Below are 27,755 nucleotides of genomic sequence, written 5' to 3' on the forward strand. Positions count from 1 at the left end.
TCTTAGGAAGAGAAGCAGTGTCCTTCCTACCCTGAGACTTCCCTGCAAAGGAGGAGTAAAAAATGCTTTTGAGTTCCCTTCGAGGGAATCTAGGGGAGCTCTTGCTTCCTGTGATTAACAAGGCTCCAGTGACCGCTTGGCTTGAGTCCACTCTCTGGAAGTGGAGGGAAGTCTCGGGGGAGGGGTAGGAGAGAGCGAATTGTCTGCCTCAACAGGTTAGAGCCTATAAGACAATTATGAAAAAGATTGTTTTCAGAGATCTTTCTCCTACTGGTGAGGATAAAAAGTGTATCGTATAGAAGGCATATCCTGACAACGCTTATACTGCTGCGGAGGAACATCATTAAGATGTACGTCTAGTTCCTTCCATAAAGGTTCTATATCCGATCAGTAGAATTTTGCATTACCTGCATCTACGTGTGTCGGATGCAGACACACACAGTTCGGGAGTCGAGAGGGGCTGGCGCAAGCGAGGCTAGTTGAATCGGGGCCTTAAACCAAGGTTCAGGTGCCACAGAGGCAGTAGAGTCATGGAACTATGTATCTGGGCTTTGTTTCCTAGGGTAGAAGGGGCATTAGGTTTCCCTGGAGACACTTCTGATGTCAACAAAATTATGGTCAGTCCATTGGAAAGAACAAAGCAGCAGCCTTGGTCTGGGTGGATTGGGTAGCCAGAGCAACTTCAACTATGTGCTGTATCCACTTTGCATGGGGATCCCTAGGAGTGGATGCTTAGGAGCTTACCCTTCAGCAAGTTAGGCGAGAGATGTCAAATCTCCCTTGCGAGAGATGCTATGACGTTACGCTTGCGATAGCTCGTTTGTGATAGTCTCTCATTGTGAGAGGCTGTTAGAAAGGCCAAAGGTATTTGAGAAGGGTGTGGAAGAGGTCTGGTATAGGGAGAGGGTGGGGAAGGAGGATGGCAACTAGCCTTCCCCAACTTATCCAGAGAATCCCCTACAAGGGCGAGCTCCACCCGAGTGCAACTCGCTGATGGTAACCAAGAGAATTTTGGCGGGATCTTGTACGCAAGGTTTTATAATATGTCAATTGCTGTATGAGAGGGCAACGTGGGGATACACCACCTGCTCTGAAGAGCTAGAGTGAACTGGCAAGTAATCGTGCGTATGCGTAACGAGTAGGTCAAGGAAGAGTTCTCTTGAGATATCTGCTACGGTCTTCTCCAGGGCCAATAGGTGCTGGGGAGGTGGAAACCTGCAGCTGAGCAGGCTAAGCACGTGACCACACAGCAAGGGGTGGGTGTTCAAGACTGTTACCCCCTAGGGATCCCTTCGCTCGGCATAGGAAGAGGAAGGAACTAGGCTTAGCTCTGCAGAAGCTTCCTGCTGTTTGCTATGCTTCATCTAACAATCTGTCCTTTGAAGGAGAACCCGAGAGTCCGAACAAAGGCCAACCTCAAAGAGCATAAAGAGGACTTCCCTTGGGAGGGTGCCATAGCTTCTCTAAGGGAAGCAATAGGGTCCTTCAGGCCCAAGGGTGGCCCAGGAGTCGAAGGCACATCCCTCTTCTCTGACCAAACTCCAGAAGAGGATGAACAGACATGTAGGAGGGGGGATTCCTGCAAAAGAAGAATGTCCAAGTTTCTTGGCCTTCGAGACCGAGCTCTGGGTTGAAGTATTTCCCTTGCACTTCTTCTTCCTCCTGCAGTCGAACCACTCTCACTAAGAGGATGGCCACTCCCGACAATTGTCGCATGGAGATGGCTTTGTGCAGGAGTGTCCTCTGCACGAAGGGCAAAACTGGAGAGGATCAGTCTCCAGCTGGGAACGGTAGGTGCTACAAGGGTGGCAATCTGTACCAGGGAAAGTCTGCATACTGCTTCCTCTCAATAATGGCACAAACACACCTGGAAAGAGAAAGAATAGAAAGTTAGTAATGCAGTTAAACCCAGGAGTGATACACGTCTGCTCTCTCCAAAATCCAAGTCAAAAGTGGTGGAGTTCAAGAGTGAGCAGGAGCCTCTCTTGCTACCCCCCCTAATAACTGGGGAGATTGGCTGCCACCTTGCTCAAGTTTTTTATGGATGAAAAAGAACAAAGGATTGTATTCGTGTTGGAAAAATACAAATTACATGTGATAGGTTATGTATAGCTACTAAACAGAAATAAAAATATTATTTAAAAGATTAGAAAACCCAAAAACTACTTTAAAAAAGTTAATACTTATACCTAATAAAGTTAACTACATTTCCTCCCACAGCAACAGTGGATATCAAATGATGAAAACACCGTTTTTTCCAATTACACTAGAAAGATGGTAGAAACTGGGAAGGAGAGGAAACAAGAGAAAAACCACTATACTTTGTGTTGATGTATTGTGTAAAATGAGTGAGGGCTGACTGGAGCATACCTTTATCACAGACACTGCTAATCTTCTATTCCAAGTACCCCAGTCAACCATACAATGTTTAAAATAACATCATAAAATAACAATGTACAGTAATATAATTTCAATTAAGACAGTAATTAAAATGAAATAATTTCTATCTAATTATTGTGACACAGGATTACAATTACTGAACCCTTTGTTTAAAATTCCATTAGAACTTATTTTCCAAAATAGAACAATAGGAAAATAAGTCCATGGTTTCTCATCAAAATTATACAGAATATATATTTATAAAAAAGCAAAGGTGCAAGCCTCTGTCAAGTATGAAGGGGTGACCGACCACCACAATCGCCCCACACGCTTTACATATGTACATATAAGGGAAGGGAAAGGTAGAAGGGATTGGGGTCATAGCCAAAATACTATATGAAATTTAACATTTGAGTAAAAATTTATATATTCGTAAGAGATTTGGTCGGAAGGTAGAAAAGTCTAGTATGTATCCCAACAAACACCAATATTTTGCTTTAAAAACTTGAAAGGCATATGTAAATTTCTTATCTATACGTTGTGTAAGACATAATGAAGTTTCAAGTAGGTTAGTGTATGATATTGATGACCAATAAATTCTCTTAATAATAATGGCCCAGAAAATCAAGTAACTTTTTTTTTTTTTTTACACTTTGTACTTGTACCCTCTGATGTATACAGTAAGCAAGCTACTATTTTACATGTATTTTACGTTAAAGCTGCCAAATATAGTGACTCGAGTGACAAAATAGCAAATTTTGAGAAATAATAAAACTAAGTTTAGTGTTCTGCATTGTAAATTAAGATTAAAACTTTCAGCTATGCAAAAGTAAAAATGCACTGTACAAGGTAACCGAATTATATGAATTTATTTGCATATCTTTTCATAGGTTTTCGCATCATTTATAATTCGTATTTTCTAAAATGGTATACTATATTTATATAGTACATATTTAAATTCTTGTTTACACTAACATTTTAGAAAAAAAAAATTATATGAATGACTGCAGAACTGAATAAAAAAAACCTGTCACAGTCACTTTAATGTTCAATATCTCTCTGTGCTCGGCTAATTTTAACCTTGTCCTTGGGCGTTTCCCCTTCTCCTGTTTCCATAGCAAACATTTTCATCTTTTCTTTAAAAGTCAGCTTTTCAGGGCCTGGATTCTTTGCAGCTGCTTGCTCAGCTTGCTTTTGTTGAAGGCGTCTCATTCTCGGATCTCTGAAAACCAAATTTAATTTAGAATACTAGAATAGCAAGAAAAATTTAGCTATACCATACTACAATATATAGCCAAGTATGCCAAAAGCCAAAATTATTATTATGACTGGCAATTTTAGGTACACTAAGATCACTGGAATGTTCATGAGGCTACTTCAGTATAGTGTTAAAAACTACTGAAAGGGGGAAGCCAGAGAATGGAAAGTATAGCAACACTGGTAAACTAGTTGCACAAGAATGTATAATATATAAGGAAAACATGCTATACAATTAATGTTAAAGATTAAAATCTCATAATTCAAACTTACAGACCAGTTAATGCTAAAATGTACTGTAATAAGTTAGCTACATATTGTAAATCTTTAAAGAAAATTTATTAAAACAACTGATTGGATGTGACTTATGAATTTGAGCAGTATCCATCCTGACACAGAGGCCTATGGGGTCATTCAGCGCCAAATTGCAACTGGGGGTGGAGACCTAAAGTTTCAACGAGGTAAAATTTAAATGATTTTAAATAAATTATAAAATTTAGGCCTCAAGCCAAGCACTGGGGCATCAAAAGCCATTCAGCCCTATATAATAAAAATGAATGAACTATACCCGTACATACTCAACATCTGGGATCATTTCAACCTATAAAACCAATCACACTACTTAAGTACAATAACATCTACATGTGTAACAAGAAGGAAAATTAAATGAATAAAATTAATCAAAGCTTTTGATAAAATCTGAAACACTTTGGGCAGCAAGAAATGCAGGCAGTAGGGATGAATGTTCTTTTCTTTCAGGTAGTAGGAGTGAAGGTCAAGTATAAGGATATAAATCAAGTGCACCAACTAAGGGCTGGAGGAACGCCAGAGACATTAAAAAAATGCCTGTAGTACATTGCATAAGCTACACAAACAACTCGACTCCCTACCAAGAAGATATCAAATTGAGTGTGCAGTATGACAACTGGTGTTTACTGTAATGAATAAATTCACCGAGGAAGTGAATATGCTGTAACAATTTCTATTGTGCAAACAATGGCAGGGGTTAGAAGAATTTGATATAGGTGTTCACTAAATTGCCAATGATCAGCATCGAGCTGGTTTTTGCTTATGATAATGGAGTAAAGCAACAAACAAGTGCAAATGTTTAGACCATGACAGATACTATAGTCTGACAAATTTACTAAGGTCATGATGTATCTGTGAACAAAAATAAAAAGAAAAAGATGCCATTTGATGGCTAAAATGGAAGACTACTTTAAATGTAAAAAGTTAATGATCTAAAAACTCTGTTTTAAATTGTTATAGTTTTGTATCGCAGGGCAGCCGGTCGGGACTACGGTCCACCCTAAAGCCAAAGCAAAGTCCTTCAAAAGAAGGCAACCGTGTTACCCCATACAAATGGGAAAAAGGCAAGCTAATAGATGATGATGAGTTTTGTATCATTATTCAATCTTACTACAAAGAAACATGGCACAAACTTTGCCACTTTTCTAATGGACATTCATTACTCGACTTTCATCAGAAAGTTTAATCCCTGTGGGCAGGTATAGATAGGAACCACCTGGGACAATAAGTAGTTCTAGCTCCACAGCCAGATGTAAGAAAGACAGAATTACAGTTCTGTACAAATGCTACAACAGAGATGCTTCAAAGATTAAAGTGTCAAAGGAGACACAGAAATCAAACTAATTTTCAGCCAGAATGGAAGGTCTTCCAACTCCATCCACAACAACAGTATTATTATTACGTGCTAAGCTACAACCCTAGTTGGAAAAGCAAGATGCTATAAGCCCAGGGGCTCCAACAGGGAAAATACCCCAGTGCGGAAAGGAAACAAGAAAAAATAAAATATTTTAAGAACCGTAACAACGTTAAAATAAATATTTCCAATATAAATTATAAAAACTTTAACAAAACAAGAGGAAGAGAATAGTGTGCCTGAATGTACCCTCAAGCACGAGAACTAATCCAAGACAGTCGAAGACCATGGTACAGAGGCGATAGCACTAACCAAGACAAGAAAACAATGGTTGATTTTGGAGTGTCCTCCTCCTAGAAGAGCAGCTTACCATAGCTAAAGTGTCTCTTCTACACTTACCAAGACAAAATTAGCCACTGAATAATTACAGTGCAATAGTTAACCCCTTGATCAAGCAAAAGATATTGTTTATAACGTTTCAAAATATTTTTCATTAGAAAAACAGCAAAGAAGTCGTGTTACTGATGTTTCTAAAGCAATTCTTTTTTTCACAGCAGAAGCAACCAATGGAAACAAAACTACAGATGAGAGAATCTGTAGAGAACCAAGACACACACAACAGTTACTTAGGAAGTGAGTATGCTATATCTGTTATGTTATCTATATTAATAAAGAAGTTACTCATGTATGATGAAAGCTTAGTTTCAAAATAAAAGTTCTTAGATGTATGAAATTGTTTGCCTTCTCCTGTACAGTATTTTTAATACTATTATTATTATTAGCCGGGCTGCAACTCAACTGGGAGGCAAACAAATAAGTTGAAAGAAATAAAGGAAGGATATAGAGATAAAATAGAAAAATAACAAGGAAAAGTTATTGTATGATTAAAGAAATGTTAAAAACAAAATAACAACAAAAAACAAGAAATCATGTGATCCACCAACAAAAATAATATACCCTAAAAAAAAAGGCAACCATTTTGGCTGTGTCCTTCATAGGCGATAATCTTTCAATAGGTCTCCACTTCCCAAACGAGATTACAAGAATCTAGTGGAATGAGAAAATATACTGGAAAGTCAGAAATATGGCAATGTATTTTTTTGTCCTTGGGCACACCTCGATCTTTGTAAATTCGACAGACTATAACGACCAAGTGTAAACGGTACAAAAGTAAAAGAAAAAAAAAAGTATAATGTTAAAGTTAACGAGAGAAGAGATTGAAGAATAATTTATACAAAACGAATATTAGGAATTCTAAAAGGAAACTTATGAAACAGTCCGGAAAGTATTATGTATTGACAAGGAATGCATCACATGTAACAATGGAGTCACTGGCAATGCTCAAAAAAGTACAGACTTAATTCGAGAGAGAGAATTTGATGCTTAGTATGACCTAAGTGCTATACTGTATATGACATATTTGTTTTTGACGTTAATAGTTTATATAGGACATATCTGTTTTGATGTTGTTACTATTTTTAGAATGATTTATTGTTCATTTATTCTCATCATTTATTTCCTTATTTTCTTTCCTCACTTGGCTATTCTTCCCTATTGGAGCACTTGGGCTTATAGCATCTTGCTTTTCCAACTAGGGGTGTAGCTTGGCTAATAATAATAATAATAATAATAATGAGAGTAATGTTAGGGTGATAAGACCCTGGATGAAATGAAGTACAGTATTTGTTACTTTAGCATTACACTGCACTGGAATGTGAAGCCTGAAATGATACTGTACAGGTATGCGAAGCTATAAACTATACTACTAACTGGAATTATGTCAAGACTTAAAAGTTCCCTGCATAAACCACATATGGGCTTCAATAAGAAAAGGAAATAGAGATTCTTCAAGAGGTTTGTTATCTAATTTTGAGATTTACATCTAGACTTTACTAGATAGTCTGTACAACTGAGGAAGTACCAGTATTATTATTATTATTATTATTATTATTACTATCCAAGCTACAACCCTAGTTGGAAAAGCAAGATGCTATAAGCCCAGGGGCTCCAACAAGGAAAAATAGCCCAGTGAGGAAAGGAAATAAGGAAATAAATAAATGAAGAGAACAAATTAACAATAAATCATTCTAACATAAGTAACAACGTCAAAACAGACATTAAAATATGATATTCACTGGAGGGAAGATTGACATAAGACTGCAGAAAAAAATCTCATGAATAAAGGAAATCTTTAGCTAGAAATTTTACTTAAAATGCAAAATAAAAGAAATATATAATTCAAAATCTTACCTGTAAACTTCTTGGGCTCCAATAACACCTGGAGTACCAACAATACTACGTGTTGGTGAAGAATTCAGCAATGTCTCGGCTTCATTGATGAAATTCTGTAAAAAGCACAAGAAATTATATTTGCTGATAAAACTGGGAAAATTCAGTTGAAAAAATAGAACATTAGTGTATTAGGACATTGCAAAGCCAGAACATCATATAATAGAAATTCAAATTACATATAATATATAACAAGGATTGATACTCATATTGGTTTCATTGAATATTTACGTAAGATTTTGAAAACTCATTCAAGCCCCAAGTCAAAGATTTGAGAACTCTCTTAATTAAGCAGCTAAGTAACGGATTGAACCATTGATTTTTCTATGTTAAAAGTGAACTTATGATGTACTGTATATATTTATTTTGGTGTCCCATAACCTAGTTTATAGCAATTCTGTCTCTTGTAGCTGATGCATGAGTAACAGCCTCTGCGGCAATTTGTGAGGACCAAAGGAGGAGTAATTGAGTGAAAGCAGTGGGGAGTTTGTTCTAGAAGACTGTTGAGGTTTGATAACCTATCAAGAAATATAAACCTAGTGTAATATGATCCAGCAGGGATAAATTTTCCTCGGAATAACAGATGCACGATGCCAATGTTGTCATAACTCTGGGAAATTACTTTTGCACTTAAAAGTAAGTTATACTGTTAGGAAAAAGCTTGTATAGATGTAGAACATTTTTTGAGTATAGCCCCAAAAATTGTATTTTTATTCCTTGCACTGAAAGAATTGCTTGTCCATGTAAATATGCAATAAAATCTTTGGTGTACAGTACAATGTTTGTTGTGGGTACTGTATGTATTGAACTTAGTAGAATATATGCAGCTTTAAGCCGATTTAAATTCATTTAAAAGTACCAAGTGGGTCAGATCTATCTGACTTTAAGCACGTAGATAACTTATAATTATTTTAATGCTTTTTTTGGTTCCAAGAGCTACATATTTCCTAAGAAACAAGATTATACAGTAAATCTCGTAAGGAAAAGAACAAACCCGAAAAAAACTTTCTATTTCCATCCAATAAAGTAGAATTTAGTAGTTGCATTTTTTATAATGAAATGTACAAGTAAGTTTTCTAAACATTTCCTTTAATTCCCAAAATTACTGTAAAAACCTTGCCATAATTGCAGAAAAGCAAAGACCATTTAGATTATTATGAAATCAAGAGAAATTACAACTATATTTTATATGAAATTAATTTGTTTATCTACAAAAATATTTTCAGGACCAGCTGCCGATCAATTAAAATATTGTTATGCAGGAAGAGCACCCACTGCTTTCCACAACAACTAATTTAAGCAAAAGCCAACAGTTTTGGGGCCTTATAGCAACTGTAATTTTAACCCTTTTGCCCCCAATGGACGTACTGTACAGTACTGGTACATTTCACAAAACTCATCCCTTTACCCCCATGGACACACCGGTACGTCCTTGCAAAAAACTGCTATTTACATTTTTTTTTTTGCATATTTTTGATAACTTTATGAGAAACTTCAAACATTTTCAAAAATAATGAGACCAAACTGACCTCTCTATGACAAAAATTAAGGCTGTTAGCGCAATTTAAAAAAAAAATATATTGCAAAATGTGCTTGAAAAAGAAAATGCCTGGGGGTTAAGGGTTGGAAAGTTCCAAATAGCTTGGGGGTAAAAGGGTTAAAAACAAGCTCGCTGGTTGTTGAAAATTCCATGGGTATTTGAACGATTGGAAGAGTATGAAGATGCAGCGAGTATAACCATTATGAAGAAATTGTTAAAAGGCCAATATGCACATTTAACAAGGAAAAAAAATATTTACACATTATAATCATGCTAAATGCTCAGCTAATATTGCCAATTACATATACTGATTGTGTATACTAAAGAGAATTAAAATATCTACTTAACCAACAAAATCTACGATTTCCTTTCAAAATATGTAGTCTTAGGTGGATGTATATGCAAAATAAAATTCTATACAATGGGGGAGAATTCTAAATACATCCTACTTTTTGTTAAAAAGATATTCCAAAATTTTTGGGTTGACATCCACGTTTAGAAAGACTGTGAATAGGGCTTTTGACAGTCATTAACAGACTAGAGTGAGATCTAAATACTGGGAATGGTGATACACTTTTAACCTGTTCCACTGTTAGTTTTAGCAAAATAAATTTTCCCCAATCCTTAATTGGTAAAAATCTAAGGAAAATATAGTCAAACAAAATCAACTATAGGCATTTTAAAGCGTGTACAGTACGATAGTTTATCATAATTCAACAATAAGCACATTCATATGCAACAAACTAAAAAATTACATTCACTTTTAAAGGAAATTTCAAAGTTCAAAATGCCAAAGAATGGTTAAAGGGAAAAATACCAGATACTATAAATAAATAGTAGATATGCAAACCAATAACAGACAGCGGGCAAACAAACACAGTTGAAAAATTTAAAGGCAATATTTCTCATCTCTTTGAAATAAATACCCATTGAGATACTGAACTGTTAGATAATCAGTAAAGATTTGTACAGTTACCCTATCTGTTGGACCTTCAAGGTAACGATCTACTGTAATTAGTCTGGCATATTGTCCTCTTTTCTCATACATCTAATAAAATCTAAACAAACTACATTTGAGCTACTGTGTGTTCAGTAGCCACTTTTGTATATGGTAAGGGTAGAATACACTAGCTATGATAAGCCTCTTTTTTTTACCATACCAAGCCCTATGTGAATAAAGGCAAGATTGTTAACTGCAAACATTGTATTTTGTGGTGGATAGTATAATCTGGGAAGATCTGAATGCATAGGATATTCAGAAATATGAAAAATCTTGTACTACATGTACTAATTAAACAACTCTACCAGATATTGATACCCAGATCAGGAATAAGGAATTTAATAAACATCAAATATTTGTCCATAAACGTAGATGAGAGTCAGCTGCTGAAGACTAGACAAGAGGACCATATTCAAGACATGGCAGAATGGAAATACAAATTTTCCTCAGACGAGACTTCCAAATTGTTTTCGACTTTCCCAATACTATACATAGTTGTACAGTACCTTGGGTTACGAGCAACTTTGAATATGAACAAATCAGGATACGAACACACACATTTGAAACAGGTTACGAGCATTGCATCTGTCTACGAGCAAAAATTTACGCTGCATTGGCAATTTTTGTGGAGAAGCACTTATGCTATTAGCACAAAATTAGTCACAGCCCATACGTCACCCATACAGTACTGTTTACAGTAGTGTTCATGTCATTTTAAAGAAAAGGTGAAAGCAGTCATCTCTAGAAAGGTTTCTTGTCAAAATTGAACCTTAAAAAAAAAAAAATGGAGGCAACCAAGTGTCCATAAAGCGTAAATCAAGTCGGTGATAGTGAATGTCATTCAAGTGAGAGAACTGCCAATATTTTCCCAGAACTGCTCATGGAGGGAGATTCCTCTTCCAAGTATTAACCCCATTCTCTCCCTCATGTCAGCTATGACTCTCCTCAAAGGAAGTGTGTGTTTAATTTGTCAATTATTTCTATTTCTATTGTGAATGATTAATTTTATTCATTTCTGTCATTAGTGGTCATAAATTGTTCAATAATTACTCTCATAAAACCTTTAAAAATTAGTGTACTGTATATGTGTACTTATGTTGTGGAACAAATCAAGAGAATTTCCTTTATTATTTAAAGGAAAATGATTTTAGAATATTGTCCGAGCATTTACAGTTACGAGCTTACTCCCAGAGGGAATTAAACACTTAAATCAAGGTACTATTTTACCAATCTTTTGTGCAATTGAAAAAGAAACGGGATATATTCATAAAAAATAAACTTTAAATAAAGAATCCCAACTAGAATTTAGAATGAGATGCATGCAGTTACATAAACTAACAATACAGTGTAAAAAGATCTTTGTGAGGAACCTCCAAAACCTTAACCTAATCGCAATCATACGTTGTGTATTTTTACTAGATCTCCTTAAGGAATTCAGTAACCTCAAGTCTACTTTCAGATGGGGTTGAAAATTATAGAGCAGAATAAACAACCAACTTGTTTTTAAGAACTAACCAAATATCATGTTTACAGTATATTTGAAAAATAAACAGGTAAAATCTACCCTGAGGAATCTCAAATACACTATCCAATTCTTGTAGTCACTATGATCAATAATTTCTCATTGCAATCTAGTGTTAGAAATTCCTTAACAATAAATATTACCAACCTACTCCATCTGTTTAAGGTTAAAACAAGGTGTTCATACCAACATGGTGAAGGGAAGCAAGAAAGGGATTCTTGTAGTCACTATGATCAACAATTTCTCATTCCAATCTAGTGTTAGAAATTCCATAACAATAAATATTACCAACCTACTCCATCTGTTTAAGGTTAAAACAAGGTCCTCATATCAACATAGTGAAGGGAAGCAAGAAAGTCAAGACCAATCATACAAAGAACATGACCACTTATTTATGGATTTCTCCATAAAAATGAAGATAAGAAGAACATCAAGTTTCTAAGGCCCTTGCTGAAGATTGGGAGAAGGGCAACACAAATTTCCAAGGCCCTTGCGAAAGACAAACTGTAGACTACGAAACGGAGAACTTTTAGCATATCCATTCAGACGTTTTGCCACCAGGTATTCAAGATCTTTATAATACATCCACATTTACCAAATGGAATACTGTAATCAACATGTGCATGCAGTACCTCTTCCTGATAACTCAATGATGAACTTATAAGACTGGGAAAAGACAACCTCTTGATAAGCCATCATTGCTATTTTGTTCTTCTATTAAGAAAAAATACAAGAAAAAACTGAGAAAAGTGTGATTGAGTGTACCCCGATGCAAGAATAACCATAAATTGAAAGGACTACAGTACAAAGGTGTGTCACTATCAAAGACTAGAGAACATTGGTTTGACAATACACAAAATATAATAGCATTCATAACCCCATGCTGTATTCTCCTCCAATTTATAATTATGTATTCAAATATGAACACATTTTTTAAAAATGCAAATAAAAAGACAAAACTACAGTAATACTGGGATTCAAACTTACGAGTGTGATAAAAATGTAATAAAATCACTTGCCTGCATGAGCAGTAAACCCTGAACGTCAGTTACTAAACTCGCTATACATAACTTTAATGGAAAAATTGTCAAAATCTTTTACTGTACTTGCCTTAAGATAAAATGGTCTGGGTAGCTTGAAAACAGATGACAGCTATAAAGTCGAGGTTAATAGAAAAATAAGTGCAAGTGACAATTATTTATCTACACAATATGCCCAGCAATAAAGCAAAGTCTATGTATTAAACTTCCATAATCATGCAAATAAAATAAATACTTTAATTATGAAGCAGAGAGATGGCTCAAGTTCTAATTATTCAAAGCCTTAGCTAAACATGTTTACAGCCATTATAAAATACTTCATTATCAAAGATCATTGTTCTTACTATCACTGAAGGATACTTACATTTGGATCCTGGGGAGTTTTCTCTTGGTTTGCATTGCTGTCATAGGTTATGTGTGTTTCCACAGTAGCAGGAGTTTCTGAAAACTGCACGCGTTTGATGGTGGCTGACGAAGTTTCAGTTCCTTTATATCTACTATTTGAGGATGTAGATGTAGGAGTTTGATGTTGCATAACAGAATAAGAAGAACCTCTTTCTGGTGGTACAGGACTGTTCTGTGCTACACTAACCATGTTATCTCCCCGATTTCTGACATCAGGACCCACTCCATGCTCCTGATAACCTGTGTGAGATCCTCCTCCTCCTCCTCTCATTCCATTTACAGGGCCATTGCTATATTGTGGCTGGAATGGGGTGGCAACAAGAGAATCAAGACGCTGGCTTGCATGGTGTTGGTGCTGATAATGCAAATGTTGAGGAGGAATGGACTGCTGCTGCTGTTGCTGCTGTTGCTGCTGCTGCTTTTGTCTCATCTGTTCTTCTTGTTGCCGGCGCTGAGCCTCTCGTAGAAGGCGTTCTTCCACTTCACTTGCAGCCTCTAGCTCCTGCTGTTTTCTTCTAATTTCATCAACTCGACGGGCTCTCTCATCATCAATTGGTCCTCCTCCATTCATACGGGATTCTTGGGTTACTGAAGTCATAAGTTTACTATCCTCCTTTAGAGGTTCTTTGATTTCATTTTCATTAATATCATCCTCATCATCGTCGTCGTCATCCTCATCATCGTCATCATCCTCGTTAGTTAAGGCTTCTTCAGCACGCCTTTGGAATTCTTTCTCTAGCCTCAAAGTTCGAAGTCGCTCATCCTGTTGAGATGTACGGACTTCAAGCGACTCTAAAGACGTAATCTGTTCATCTCTCCAATGACGTACCGCTTCACGGCGACGGAGGTCATTCTGTAACAAAATTAACATAATTGTAATAATGACAAATCAGGCAACACAAAGTAATGTTTATTGCATAATCAAAACAGACATTCCCTAAAAAGGACATCACAATCAGCTAAAAGTATAATTGCGCATTTAGAAAAATAAACAAAACTGTAAAAACATATTTTACCCTGTCTTTCTCTTCTCTGTCCCAAGGACTGGATGCATTAAAAGGACTTTTGTTTGGTAACTGATTAGAATTATAACCCACGCTTGACGTCGGCCTGCTTCCTTGAAGAAGTGGATGTGTTGAAGTTGGTGGTGGCGGTGGAGGTGGGGAGTCCCGATAGCCATCTTCTGGGGGTGGTGGCCTAGGTGGACCACCTTCATAACCAGGCCCAATACCATCATATCCAAACTGTCTCGAAGGCTTTTCCGGAGCTTCAGGAGAAAGGGGAGTTTGTGACAATCCTTGAGATTTTGGCTTTGGTGCTGTTGGGGGAGGATGCTTTCCTTGGAAGCCATGCGGTTGTCCAGGATACTGAGAGTGGGGATGATGCTGAGGTTGGATTTGGAGACCTGGAATAGGTCCTTGAGGGCTAAGGGGTTGCGATGAAGCTGGATGGTAGCCAGGATGTTGCTGACCTGGAAATCCTTGTAAGCCTCCATATCCATCAGTTGAGAAAGGTGCATTATTAGGATACGCATTTGGTACTCTGTGTGGTTGATGGGGTCCAGGTCGCTGTTGCGGAGGATTTGCAGCGTGCCCGTTGAGACGAATCCGGTCTTCTCGTCGACGCACCTCTTCCGTCATTTCCATCATCTTCGCGTCGGCACGAATGTCACGCTGGGATGCCGGACGTTGTAATTCGTTACGATGAGCCATCATGTCTTCTCTCTGCATAAATGCAGATGCAGGTCTATGGTCTCCTCTTGGGTCAGGTCGAATGTGATCGGGACGAACTTGTTCGGGTGGACCCTGTGAAGAAGGAGAGCCCAAAGGAAGGGGTTGTGCAGGTCTCGTACGTGTTGAACCCATACGAGGATCCTGAGGACCCTGATGAAAGTTGACATTTTGGTAGTATCTTTCTTCTTCAACCACTAGACTTGGATTGCTTGGATGACGGCCAACCGCACCTTGATAACTTCCATCACTTAAATTCTGGATGGATCTGAAAATTACAACATTGCTCACAATTACACAAGTTTTTGTAATATAAATTTAAAGTAATAACAAAGAGAAAATTTATTTTTTTTAATACAGTACATTAAAATGACAGCTCAACATTAACCAAATCACCGATTCTTAAAACCTACAGCATATCATGTAAACAAAAAGTATTCCATTGCACAATAAGACCTTGGTTAGTTGGATGTCAAACTGGAAACCTTAGATCAATGTGATCTAAATAGTTATAACCCTTTATCTCATGTTTTCAACTAACAATCATTGGAATTTTCTTTGGTTTCTCTCGCATGCAATATCCTAAACAGCACTTTACTTAGGACAAATTGTCTTCAAGAGACTATGAATTACCATACTGCATAAACAATTTTGCAAATCATACAACCGTTTAAAATTTTCGTGCAATATTAGATTTCCTCATACTTAATTTCATTTGAGTTCACTTCCTTACTATACTGCACTAGGGAAGGCTACCGAAAGGGGTGACCCTTATCTTTTGTCATGTTTACTTCCATCCTTCTTCCTTGAGCTCTAATTAAAATCATGTATAATACCACTATTTGCATGAGTAAAAAAATTGAAAGGGTCTTACAAATTTTTCTTAATCAGAATTCAATCAAAGCTTATAAAAAAAGCATTACAAATAAGACTCATACAATAGGCCCGTCTCTTTGATGCCAGTGAATATTGCAATATTAGGTTTTAAACAACAATAGTGAATAATGTTATGATTGTATATTCTCTTACTGTGCAAAATTAGGACTGTATGTAATTCATAAACTATGTGATTTATGAATGTCATGAAAGTTTAATTGATTTTAGTAAATGTACTACAGCTTACTATATTCAAAAATTTTCTTTACAGTAGCCTACTGTATTCACTTTTCTGTAATTTTAGATATTTGTCCTTATTTCATATCAAATGAACATCTCAAGCCTTCACATACTAACGCATCTTTTCTGCCTGTACGTAAAGTACACAATTTAGGTAAATTGTTTTGTAAATTTGCCACAAATCTTATTGGTTAGAGCACCCTTCAAACAGATTCGGCAAGTCCCTTACTAACTGCAATTAGACATACATTGTGCAATCTCTCACTAACGATATGAAATGTGCCACAGTATTTTACTGTACTTGGAACGAACAGGAGGTTGCTGTTAGCGAATCTTTTATGTCTCTATATGTATAGTACACAATTTAGTTAAATTGTTTTGTAAATTTGCTAAAAATCTTATTGGTTAGAGCACCCTTCAAACAGACTCGGCAAGTACCGTAATAACTGCAATTGGACGTACATTGTATAACCTCCCACAAACGACATGAAACGTGCATTAATATTTTACCTGGAACGAACTGGAGGTTGCTGTTAGCAAATCTTTTCTGTCTCTGTACGTATAGTACACAATTTAGGTAAATTGTTTTGTAAATTTGCTACAAATCTTAGTTGTTAGAGCACCCTTCAAAGAGACTCGGCAAATTCCGTACTAACTGCAATTAGATACGTATAGTATGAAATCTAATTAAATTGCTTGGTAAATTTGCTACAAATCTTATTCGTTAGAGCACCCCTAAAAGAGATTCGGCAAGTACTGTCCTAGATACGTATAGTACGTAATTTGGTTAAATTGTTTTGCAAATTTGCTCCAAATCTTATTAGTTAGAGCACCCTTCAAACAGACTCGGCAAGTTCCGTACTAACTACAATTAGACGTACACTGTACAACTCACGACATGAAACGTGCCACAATATCTTACCTGGAACGAACTGGAGGCTGCTGTTGTTGCTGGTGATGTTGCTGTTGTTGCATATGATGTTGGTGATGGGAAACATGGGAGGTGGGTGGCTGTGAAAGGGATGTGTTGGATGAAGTGCGGGAGTAAGAGGGGTTGAAGACCTCCAAAGAGGCAGCTTTCCCCCCTACAACACTGCTCCCACCATCACCTGTGAAAAATAATTTTTGATTATAATAATGTTCTAGAAGGACACTCCAAAATCATACCATTGTTCTCTAGTCTTGGATTGTGCCATAGCCTCTGTACCATAGTATTCCACTGTCTTGGGTTAGAGTTCTCTTGCTTGAGGGTACACTCGACCACTATTCTATATTATTTCTCTTCCTCTTATTTTTCTTTATTTTTATAGTTTACATAGGAGATGTTTATTTTATTGTTACTCTTAAAATATTTTGTTTGAGTCCCTGGGCATATAGCATCCTGCTTTTCCAACTAAAGTTGTAGCTTAGCAAGTAATAATAATGATGATAATAATAATAATCAATCAGAAAAGTGCATATCAAAACTGTATTCTTTAACATTTATACAGCCAGGATGTATCTTGTATTCAATAATGATTCATGAATAGGCTAATGGAACCTTTTGCACATAGTTACTAGAGGTGGTGATTATTCATTCCCATCTCCTACTTTATCTAATAAACAGAACGCTGAAAATGATAACACTCACTATTTAATGATGGCACAGACTTTGACGACTGCATACGAGGAGCCTGGTGCGGATGTGAAGGTGGATCCTGATTATGTTCGCGTAGGACTTTAGATGGCAAATCTCGTTCACTCAAGTGCCGTCCACCAGGGTAACCTGTAATATTTACGAAGGCTATAGCATACCATTATCACTCAGAAAGTAGAATATTTCAAAATTTAAAAGCTACAATTTTACATTTCTAGACTATATACCAGACTCTCTATAGTAATTCCTAGTGAATCAAATAACACATGTATACTTTCTACCATCATACATATCATTAGGTCATCAAATACACGTATCAAAAGACACAAAGGGTAAAGAATAACCAGAATCTAGGCATTATATGTAGATTGTTCTTACCATTACCATGAATTATTAAGCTTGTTCAAATTTGACTGATATTATGGAAAATATAAAAAGCCCCTCAAAAATTTTAACTTGATACATGCGTATACCAAGGCATTTCCCACAATTTTTGGGGGGTAGCCGACATCAAATAAATGAAACAAAAAAGGGGACCTCTCCTCTCTACGTTCCTCCCAGCCTGACAAGGGACTCAACCGAGTTTGGCTGGTACTGCTGGGGTGCCACTTGATATCACACATTAATTTTTACAAGTGTATATAATACCCTTGAAAGTATTTAAATTAGTGATAAGAGGCCAGGGGTCATACAGTGTGTGAAAAGCCTGGCAGGTGCTGGTCCAAGACATTCACTCAATGACCACTGATTCCTTAGCTTTCAGACCCTAAACTAAAAAGCAGTTTTAAAGCCGTTTTTGAAACGAGTTCCTCATTTTTGAGTAGGTGTATGGATAATAGTGATAAACTTTTGGGTTGGTATAAATGGTGTAAGTTTTGTAAGCTTATGGGAACAGTACGATCTGTATTTTATTATATAAGCTTATAAGCCTCTAAGTTAATTTTTCAGTTGTAGTTCCACTTATATGTGATGAACTACTCTCATGAGGTTGTTACATGTAAACTCTTTAGCACTCATAGTGGGTCTTTGTGGATTATTAAATTTTTCCTTCCTTTCTCTTCATCTATTATGCCTTTTACTCAAACTATGATTATTAGTTTCCAGATTTCAATAAAGAAGGTTATAATTAACATTATAACCAAGGGGTATTGTACATTGGGATCGTCCCAATAAAGAAATATAAGAAATAAAGCCAATGAGGTTGGAGGTTGACAAAAACAATATTAGCAATCTTCTGGTCGAACATAGTGAGCAGCTGACAACCGAGGAGCTGGAGGAGTTGCATACAGAGCAGCAAGAGAGGTTGCAGAGGAGAAGGAGAAGGATAGACGAAAGGGAACAGTGGACCGAGGAGCTGGAGGAGTTGCATAAGGAGCAGCAAGAGAGGTTGCAGAGGAGAAGGAGAAGGATAGACGAAAGGGAACAGTGGACCGAGGAGCTGGAGGAGTTGCATAAGGAGCAGCAAGAGAGGTTGCAGAGGAGAAGGAGAAGGATAGACGAAAGGGAACAGTGGACCGAGGAACTGGAGGAGTTGTATAAGGAGCAGCAAGGAGAGGTTGCAGAGGAGAAGGATAGAGGAAAGGGAACAGTGGACCGAGGAACTGGAGGAGTTGCATAAAGAGCAGCAAGAGAAGTTGCAGAGAAGGATAGAGGAAAGGGAACAGTGGACCAAGGAGCTGGGGGAGTTGCATAAGGAGCAGCAAGGAGAGGTTGCAGAGGAGAAGGATAGAGGAAAGGGAACAGTGGACCGAGGAGCTGGAGGAGTTGCTCATGGAGCAGCAAGAGAGGTTGCAGAGGAGAAGGATAAGAGGAAAGGGAACAGTGACAAACCTCTCCCTTCGAGTATAGTATGGGAGATGCTGAAAATAAGGGAAACCTTGAAAAATTATCAAAATGTTATCCAGACACTGTTTCAGAAGGGCGAGCAGCCAAATCTATGTAATGACATTGCGATATAGCATTTCCATTTGATTTTGAAGAGACATAAGATTTCTCTTATAGGTTTCTTGTGAAAGTTGAATGAAAGTTAAAAAAGAAAAAAATTACTCGAGTGTCTAGAATGTGTAAATTAAGTGACAGTGATCATTGTTCAAGCAATAGAACTCCTGATATTTTACCAGAAGTTCTCAGGGAGGGAGATTCTCCCTCCAAGCAGTAACCCACTCCTCCTCCACTCTCATCTCCCTCAAAAGTCGGTCACGACTCTCCTCAGAGGTAAAGTCCGAGTTAAAACGTCAATTTTTCTATTTTTTATGAATTATTAATTAGTATTAATTTTGGATGTCAGGGGTTATAATTTGTTCACCAAATAACATAAATATTCAAAAATTAACATAAATGAATATTTATGGACATTTGGAATACATGGAGTGTATTTCATTTATTTATCATGGGAGAAAGAGCATTCTAGTTTGTGAGTGAGCTCGTTAAACGAATTAAAATATTAAACTGAGGTACCATTGCATACAGAATTTATGACTATATAGGGCAAAAATTTCATTCTTAATAAGAGAAAGATGAAGTTCCAAAAATCTGCAATCAAGTCAAATTTGAAACCACTTAATACACATTCAAATAGTTTGATATTTTGGGCTCGAGCCATGTCGTCCTGATGGAAGTTCCTCAAAGGCAGCCTTCTACTTGAGATATTTCTACGAGTGATATACAAGAGAATTTAACCTAAGAAGTATCACAGGGTTCTTTACCCCTGGAGCAAATACCCCGAGAGATATCGTGTATACAACAGGACGACATGGCTATCTCACCCAAAAATAGATTTTTCTTATGTCAAAATCCGTTATCTAAACTATGAACAATCGGTAATGCACACAATACTGTAAAACAAAAACAACCATTCCTATTTATAAAAAAATGTAAAAGTTTGTTGAGTTAAATAAACAGATGTCACTACAAACTACAAATCTTCTGGAAAAATATCATCTAGGATAAGTAATAATAAACATAGACACTGCAAGCAAACAAACAAACCATTCTGTAAAATAAATTAAAGATTAAATCTGAAAAATCGAGAAACAAAAACAAAAAAAGGTAATTTCCTTGTGCCTACAGTTTTCATGGCATTTTCAACATTTAACATACATCCTTGGCCACCAACGGCAATAAAACAATCCAACAAATTTTCATTGCTGTAAAGTTCTCAAGGAATAAATATATTCCATTCTGTTTCATACAAAGAATAACACACTACAATTAATATAATCTGATTGATTACTCACTGCAAAGCTTATTAAAATACCAAGGGTTTTACAGTATCTGAATCCTGCTAAGCTGAAAGAGGAAAATGTATGTTAAACCATGGACCATGAAGTATATGTTTAAACTGGAAACTGTGCAACACATTGAAAACAAAATCGTGCAAATACACAGTGCAGAGTAAACCCCTTCACCAGTCTTTTACGTACACACAGCCAAACTGATATTTAGATATATTCTACATATCTTGTAGCAAACTATGACGTTGATTTAATATAGATTCAACTTAAATAACCTCTTTGATGACTATTTTTAACAAAAAAATATTTAAAAACTAAAGGATCAGTAAATTTCTAGAGGCCGCGCAACTAAATATCTTTTTTAGAAGAGTGTACTAAAAGAATGTTGAAAAAGTTCACTGCATTAAAAAATACTAATGTTGATATGTGCATTAAAAAAAAAAGAAATAGTGAGGGCCAAAAATATCACAGAACATGCAAGATTCACAAAGAAGGGGGTGCCTGACAGAGAGAAGCAAATGGTTCTCACTGTGCCACGGGGGCTCACTCAGTTACCGATGGGGGCAGCACTGGCTGCTGGATGAGGCTGCGATGGATATGCCTGCGAGGGTGGGGGGGGTATTAGGGGGTGAGTGGACCAACAGAAGAGAAGGAGAAGATTGGGCTATTGTCGGAGCAATACTCATCTGCTGCTGCAAGGTACAAGGGCGACGCTTAAACCTTACATCTCCAGAAGGACCTACAGGTGGTCGAGACGGCAATAGAGGGTAAGAAGTCCGTGATACCAACATATGGGATGCAGTTGGTTCACTAGATGAAGCGCTACTAGGTGATTGAATATCACTTGGATTAGGATCTACATCAGTTTTACAGTCTATTTGGAAAGATACATCAACCAAGCTTCGCCACGGTTTAGCATCATCGTGGGTGTGACAACTGAGATTAATCCCATTTTCAGCTACTGCAAAACCAGGAGGGCCAGAACCCCTTCTGACAGCTGCACATCCTGCACCATGACCCATCCCCTGTTGCCTTCTTCTCCAAGATGAAGAGGTGGAAGAAGATGAGGAGGAAGAGGTAGATGTATTGCAAGAAGTAGAACTTGTCTCTGAAGGAGGTGTAAATGTATACTTTGGAAGGTCAGGGTTACTGCGAGTACATTCTAGAGAGCGATGCTCAATGCCCACCTCCACCCGTTCAGAAGGAATTACAGATATAAGTGGCGGAGGATATAAAGGAGGAGTATTTGTGGTAGTGTTTCTGTTATTAGTAATATTATTAGTATTAGTCAAGGTGGGTAAAGAGGCTCTCAATGGTGATAGCTTCGACTGAGAATATGCTGGCTTGTTAGTAGAGGCCGAGGCCAAATGGTTGACATCTGTACCTTCAGCAGCTGCAGCCAAATTGGGACTGGATCTAGCCAGCAGAGAGTTGTGGGAGGTGGTTGGGGGGAGGGGATGTTGTCGAGGAGGCTGATTCCAATCCACCAGGCGTTCGTTGTAGCCACCCATGTTAGGCGTCGACTGGCTGTTAGTCATGGCTGCACGGGTGGCTTCCTCGGCTCGAGGACGCATCTTCCGCAGGGATGCTAGAATAGTTAGTAGCTAGCTTAGCAAATATTACTATACTAATTTTGTTAGTTACAGTGCAATTCATTCTTTGGCAAAGCAACAAGTAACATGCTTTACATTTAAGTCAAATGATTACAGCAATTTCAGAAGAGTAATTCATAAATTTGTAAGACTTTTATAGTATATAAAACTAGCACAGGAATTCCATACAGTATATAGTATAAAACTAGCACGGCATTTTGTGTATTGTATTATGAGAAGTCTGAATACATAAAAATGCAATACATGTACCAAAAAACTTGATCAATTTTCATTCATGTTATTTCTAAACTTACATACCTAAATAAAGTTTAAAATTTAAAGTTTCAAGTTTCAAGAGTTATTAAACTGGAAATATTAAAGTTACAGTACGTATACCACTTTCATGAAGATTACGAGTTAAGGAAATTGTCGGAAGCAAGCGAAATGGTGAAGACAGGTGTTAAGAGAATTCATTATTCCTATAAATTAACTGTTATTCGCTTAAGCAGACGCTTGAAAAAAATTATTCTAATACGCTAATACGAATAGTTTGTGCTCCTAACCTCAATAGTTTATTATTATCTAAATTGAAAAAAGGCAAAGTAGTCTTCTATTTCTCTTCCAAGTAATGATTATCAGATTTTTAAAACTATTATCACAGTTATATCATTGTAATAAGGCCCCATGTCTTTATAGCATTTCTAACTTGGTCATCAAGGCCACTAGGAACACACACACACAAAGCTAAAATTTGGGAGGTAATAAGCTAAAGCAAATGCCTTGTACTACATCTATGACATGTTGCAAGTTCAGAAAAGAACAGTAGCTCACTCAATACTATATCTACTGGAAATATAAAGATAAACACCTAGAATCCACATTCTGAACATAGACATCTGTAGGAAATCCCTTTTTTTTCAAATAACTTTTATAAACAAATCAAAGAACTGAACCATAACAATGCAGTACTGTACATTGTATATTATGGAAATTCTCTGTAATAATGGTGGTTATTTATTTTCTAGTTAATAAAATGTAAAACTGCAGTATCTATATATCTATCTGCCACGGCACTTTCCCGAATTTCGGGAGGAAGCTGACATACAAAAAATAAAAGAATTACACCAGTGTGATGAATCCTAGCGTGAGGCTTCAAATTTTAAACCACGCTTAAAACGAGATGAATTTTTATCCTTAGATGCATAGAACTCTCTCCCATTATAAATTTCTTCAACCATATTTTCATAATGATTTTATTACCTGAATTTTTCACACAGGACAGTAATTAAAGGCATAAAGTCATTTAAAGTTATACTCTTCAAAACAAATGGATGCTCTTCTATACTAAAGAAGAAATATCCAAAACAGACTAACTATTCTTCCCTTGTAAACAGGTACGGTTGGCTTCAAGCTAAGGAGACATCTAGCAACTACTAAACAAACGTTTTCCTCAATGGGCTATTTTCCCTGTTGGAGGCCCTGGGCTTATAATATTCTGCGTTTTCAACTAGGGTTGTAGCTTAGTTAGTAGTAACAATAGCAATATTAATGAAGAAAAGGCATGTTTATCAAATGGTATTATTAATCAATTAACTACAGAAGGCCCTCAGCTTACAGATTTGATTGGTTCCAAGAAGGTTGTAAGTCAAATTGTTTGAAAGTCAAATTTTATTCAATTTTGGCCTAGGGTAGGCCAAACCTGAATCCAATTCCTATGATTTAAAGCTAGAAAAATCAACAAATTGTCAGATTTCGCATGAAATAAATATCAAGTTATTAAAAATATTGTTTTTCTTACTGTATTAAATGATATAATATTGATTTATTATAGTATTTCTTTATCTTATCTTTGTTATTTATAATAGTTAATTCTAATAGCCAGGCCTTCTCCATCATGAGGCTCAATACTACACAGTATTCTAGTAGTTTTATTCCAGCTGTTACCAAGTTGTGGAATGATCTTCCTAATCGGGTATTTGAATCGGTAGAACTTCTAAAGTTCAAAGTAGGAGCAAATGTTTTTATGTTGATCAGGCTGACATGAGTCTTTTTATAGTTTATATATGACATATCTGGAACCCTTGGGCTTATAGCTTCTTGCTTTTCCAACTAGGGTTGTAGCTTGGCTAGTAATAATAATAATAATAATAATAATAATATTTTCAGTTGGATTTGTGTTTGAAAGTTGAGGAGCTTCTGTATACTATTCCATGGATAATATATAACATTTCTGTAAGTGAAATAAGAAACACGACCATCTCATAGAGACGATAACCTTTGTATCATGCCGTCAATACCTGTCTCCTAAAACTCACGAAGCCAACTGTATATGAAAAACACATTTTACGAAAAGACATACATAGATTTTATCACTTATTACGAAAAAATACTCAGGATACGAAACGAATTTCGCGCTGTTAGGTTAACCCTTTTACCTTCAAGCTATCTGGAACTTTCCAACCCTTAACCCCCGGGCGTTTTTTTTTTCAAGCACATTTTGCAATATATTTTTTTAAAATTGCTCTAACAGCAATAGTTTTTGTCACAGAGAGGTCAGGTTGGTCTCATTCTTTTGGAAAATGCCTGAAGTTTCTCATAAAATTATCAAAAATATGCAAAAAAAAATGTAAACAGCAGTTTTTTGCAAGGACGTACCGGTACGTCCATGAGGGTAAAGGGATGAGTTTTGTGAAATGTACCAGTACGTCCATTGGGGGTAAAAGGGTTAAGGGCAGTATATTGAATGATTCAAATGAATTTGATTTTTTTCATCATACAAAAAAATTGTTACAAAAGCCACCCCAAAACGATTTAGTTTCATATCCTGAGGTATTACTTATGTACCTTAACTCCTATTTAGGACACTTTACCTCTATTCTCTACATTAATTTATAATGTAACATAGCTAATTAGGGTATGGGAAAAATAACCTACGGTATTCATCAACTAGTTTGAGTTTACTGGATGCAAGACTAATTTTAATATATTAAAATTATTCAGTAATTCTCAAAACATATCAGTTGCTTTATCGGAATTACCAACCTTAATTAATATAGTGAACTAACTAACATTCGACGTCAATGACCTCCGATGTCAGGATGCCAGAGAATTCTAAATCAGACAATTAACTACCTAGCATTCAACAAATATACACCAAATACATTAAAACTAATCCACCATGCAAAGCATATAAGAAAACAGTACCTGTGTTTCCTTTTGCATCCAAACTTTAGTACTGACATAATCAATATATTTAGAAGTTTGAGGTAGTTTAAAATGAAAAAGAGAAAAGAGAGACTGTACCCATATTTGTTATTTATATTATCATGCCTGGTTAAGAATATATATAAAAAATTGCTGAATAGCGGTTTAGAACATAAGTAGTCTCGAGTACTGTAATAGAAAAAACTTGAAGCAGTTTCGAAGAGTTTCCATTCCATCGTTTTCCTCGACTACCTAACTCTTGAGATTGGCATATGGAAAATTGCTCTGCCATAATTCAATTCATTGCAATATCTTAAATTTGAAATTATTTAGTAATGCTAATAGCCATCATCCCTAAGTTGTACAGAGCAAATATAATGATACATTAGCAGGGTGCTTGTGTGTGTTAATTGGAAAATATGAAAACTGTACTGGATAATATATCAATTTCATCAGCGTTCAACTTTTTGAGCTGTCGAACATGTATTCTAACCCTATACCATTTGCTCCCCACTATCTAAATGTTGGTCTTTCTCATATAATGAAATTAGACAATTTACTGATTGCAGTGTTTTAGTGCATTACTTTAAATTAATACTTTAGAGCAGAAGTTAAAATAACAGTTCTGTTTATGTGTTTGTCTTTCTTTCTCAGTGTTTAGTGTACTATTTTCATTAATACTTCTAAACAGATGTTAAAATAACAGTTACTGCCATAGTTAATGTATTTACCATGGCCCTGAAGACATTATGTCACGCATTAAGCTAAAGATCTATTTTGAAAAGTGGCAATACATTTTGTTCCCTTCCTGAGGGCGAGACATCAAGAAATCGTATGAACAGTGTCAGACATTTATGGCCACATGGGGTTAATATCTTGTATCCTCTTGAACCAAACATAGAACAAATTATATCTCCAAGTGTAAATTATCCAAAGGTGGGTATCCCATTTGATTGCAGAGCACCAATGAACAAAAAGTACAGTACTTTACTAAAATGATGTTACATACAGTATACCAGTGATATCCTCTTCTATATATAAAAGTCAATAATGTTTCATAAACTTGCAGAGAAAGTTGTTGCTGTTAAAGTTCTCTTATTTTTCTGAACAGATTTTCTAGAAGCTACGTTGTCTAAAACTGCGTAACAATATCAATTAGCACTTGCAAAAAACATTATTGACTAACCTGGATGCCAGGAAACAGATCCTAATAATTTGCTCTCTGCACCAGATCAATTCAGTATATTATCACCATTCTCAATGTTTCTGAACCTAAAAGCTTTGTATCTAATCTAAAGACTCAGAGTTGATTATGAAATGTCCTACATATAGCATCCAGTAATTGAGGTACAGTACTAAAGAAATGGATTTCACTTTATTTTAAGGGCTACTTTCCTGGTCCTACCACCAGGGAAGCCCTATGCACTACAGGACCTGAGGATCTGTTTACACTTGAATAAAGATGTTCATAGTCAATCGTTTGTTCGTTTTAGATTCTTTTACCTTTGGTAAAACATAGGATCTTGCGTTCGCACCCCTAAGAGAAAAGTTAGTTAACAGTGAAGGGCTACTTCCTGGTCCTACCACACAGGAAAACCTACGCACTACAGGACCTGCAGGATCTGTTTACACTTGAATAAAAGATGTTCATAGTCAATCGTTCGTTCTTTTTTAGATTCTTTTACCTTACGTAAAACATGGGACCTTGCGTTCGCAGCCCCTAAGAGAAAAGTTAGTTGACAGTGAAGATTATTCATAGAAATCTTTAGGATTATTGGACAGAGAAAGTAGTTCCTCCTAGTCCAGTAAAAGCAAACTTAAAATTTAAAAGAATATCACAAATTTCAAGTAATTTGTATTTTTCCTAACAGTACTTACCTCGAACTACTTTCTTGAGAGGAGATCCAGATACTCCTAAGAAAGTAGTTCGAGGTAAGTACTCCGTGTTGGAACAAATCTTAGTTCATAAACCTGAAGAAACTGAAATAAGCCTTTTGAAGTTGCACAAGGGTGCACCCCTCTCTCCTTACCTCTGTTAGTTTGGGGCGACGGCTGCGACAGAATGTGGCAAGACCATGATATATGGCTCCTTGTCTAGCTACCTCAGGGTCACCACTGGACCTGTCTCCATCATGTACTCAGCAGCTCG

At 36.4% G+C, this 27,755-nt stretch overlaps 1 protein-coding gene across 1 annotated transcript; it reads right to left on the reverse strand.

Annotated features, from left to right (window-relative positions):
- Positions 1-2,320: 2,320 nt before the first annotated feature.
- On the reverse strand, positions 2,321-27,755 carry LOC137652521 (afadin-like). Its single transcript, XM_068385977.1, is given in 10 exon segments — positions 2,321-3,601; positions 7,550-7,644; positions 13,055-13,948; positions 14,112-15,093; positions 16,864-17,050; positions 17,572-17,706; positions 22,195-22,398; positions 27,637-27,669; positions 27,672-27,713; positions 27,716-27,755. Coding segments are annotated over 10 exon segments (2,778 nt in total). The 5' UTR covers positions 27,741-27,755; the 3' UTR covers positions 2,321-3,420.

The sequence above is a fragment of the Palaemon carinicauda genome, chromosome 13, assembly GCF_036898095.1.
Source record: "Palaemon carinicauda isolate YSFRI2023 chromosome 13, ASM3689809v2, whole genome shotgun sequence".
In the NCBI taxonomy this organism is placed as follows: Eukaryota; Metazoa; Arthropoda; class Malacostraca; order Decapoda; family Palaemonidae; genus Palaemon; species Palaemon carinicauda.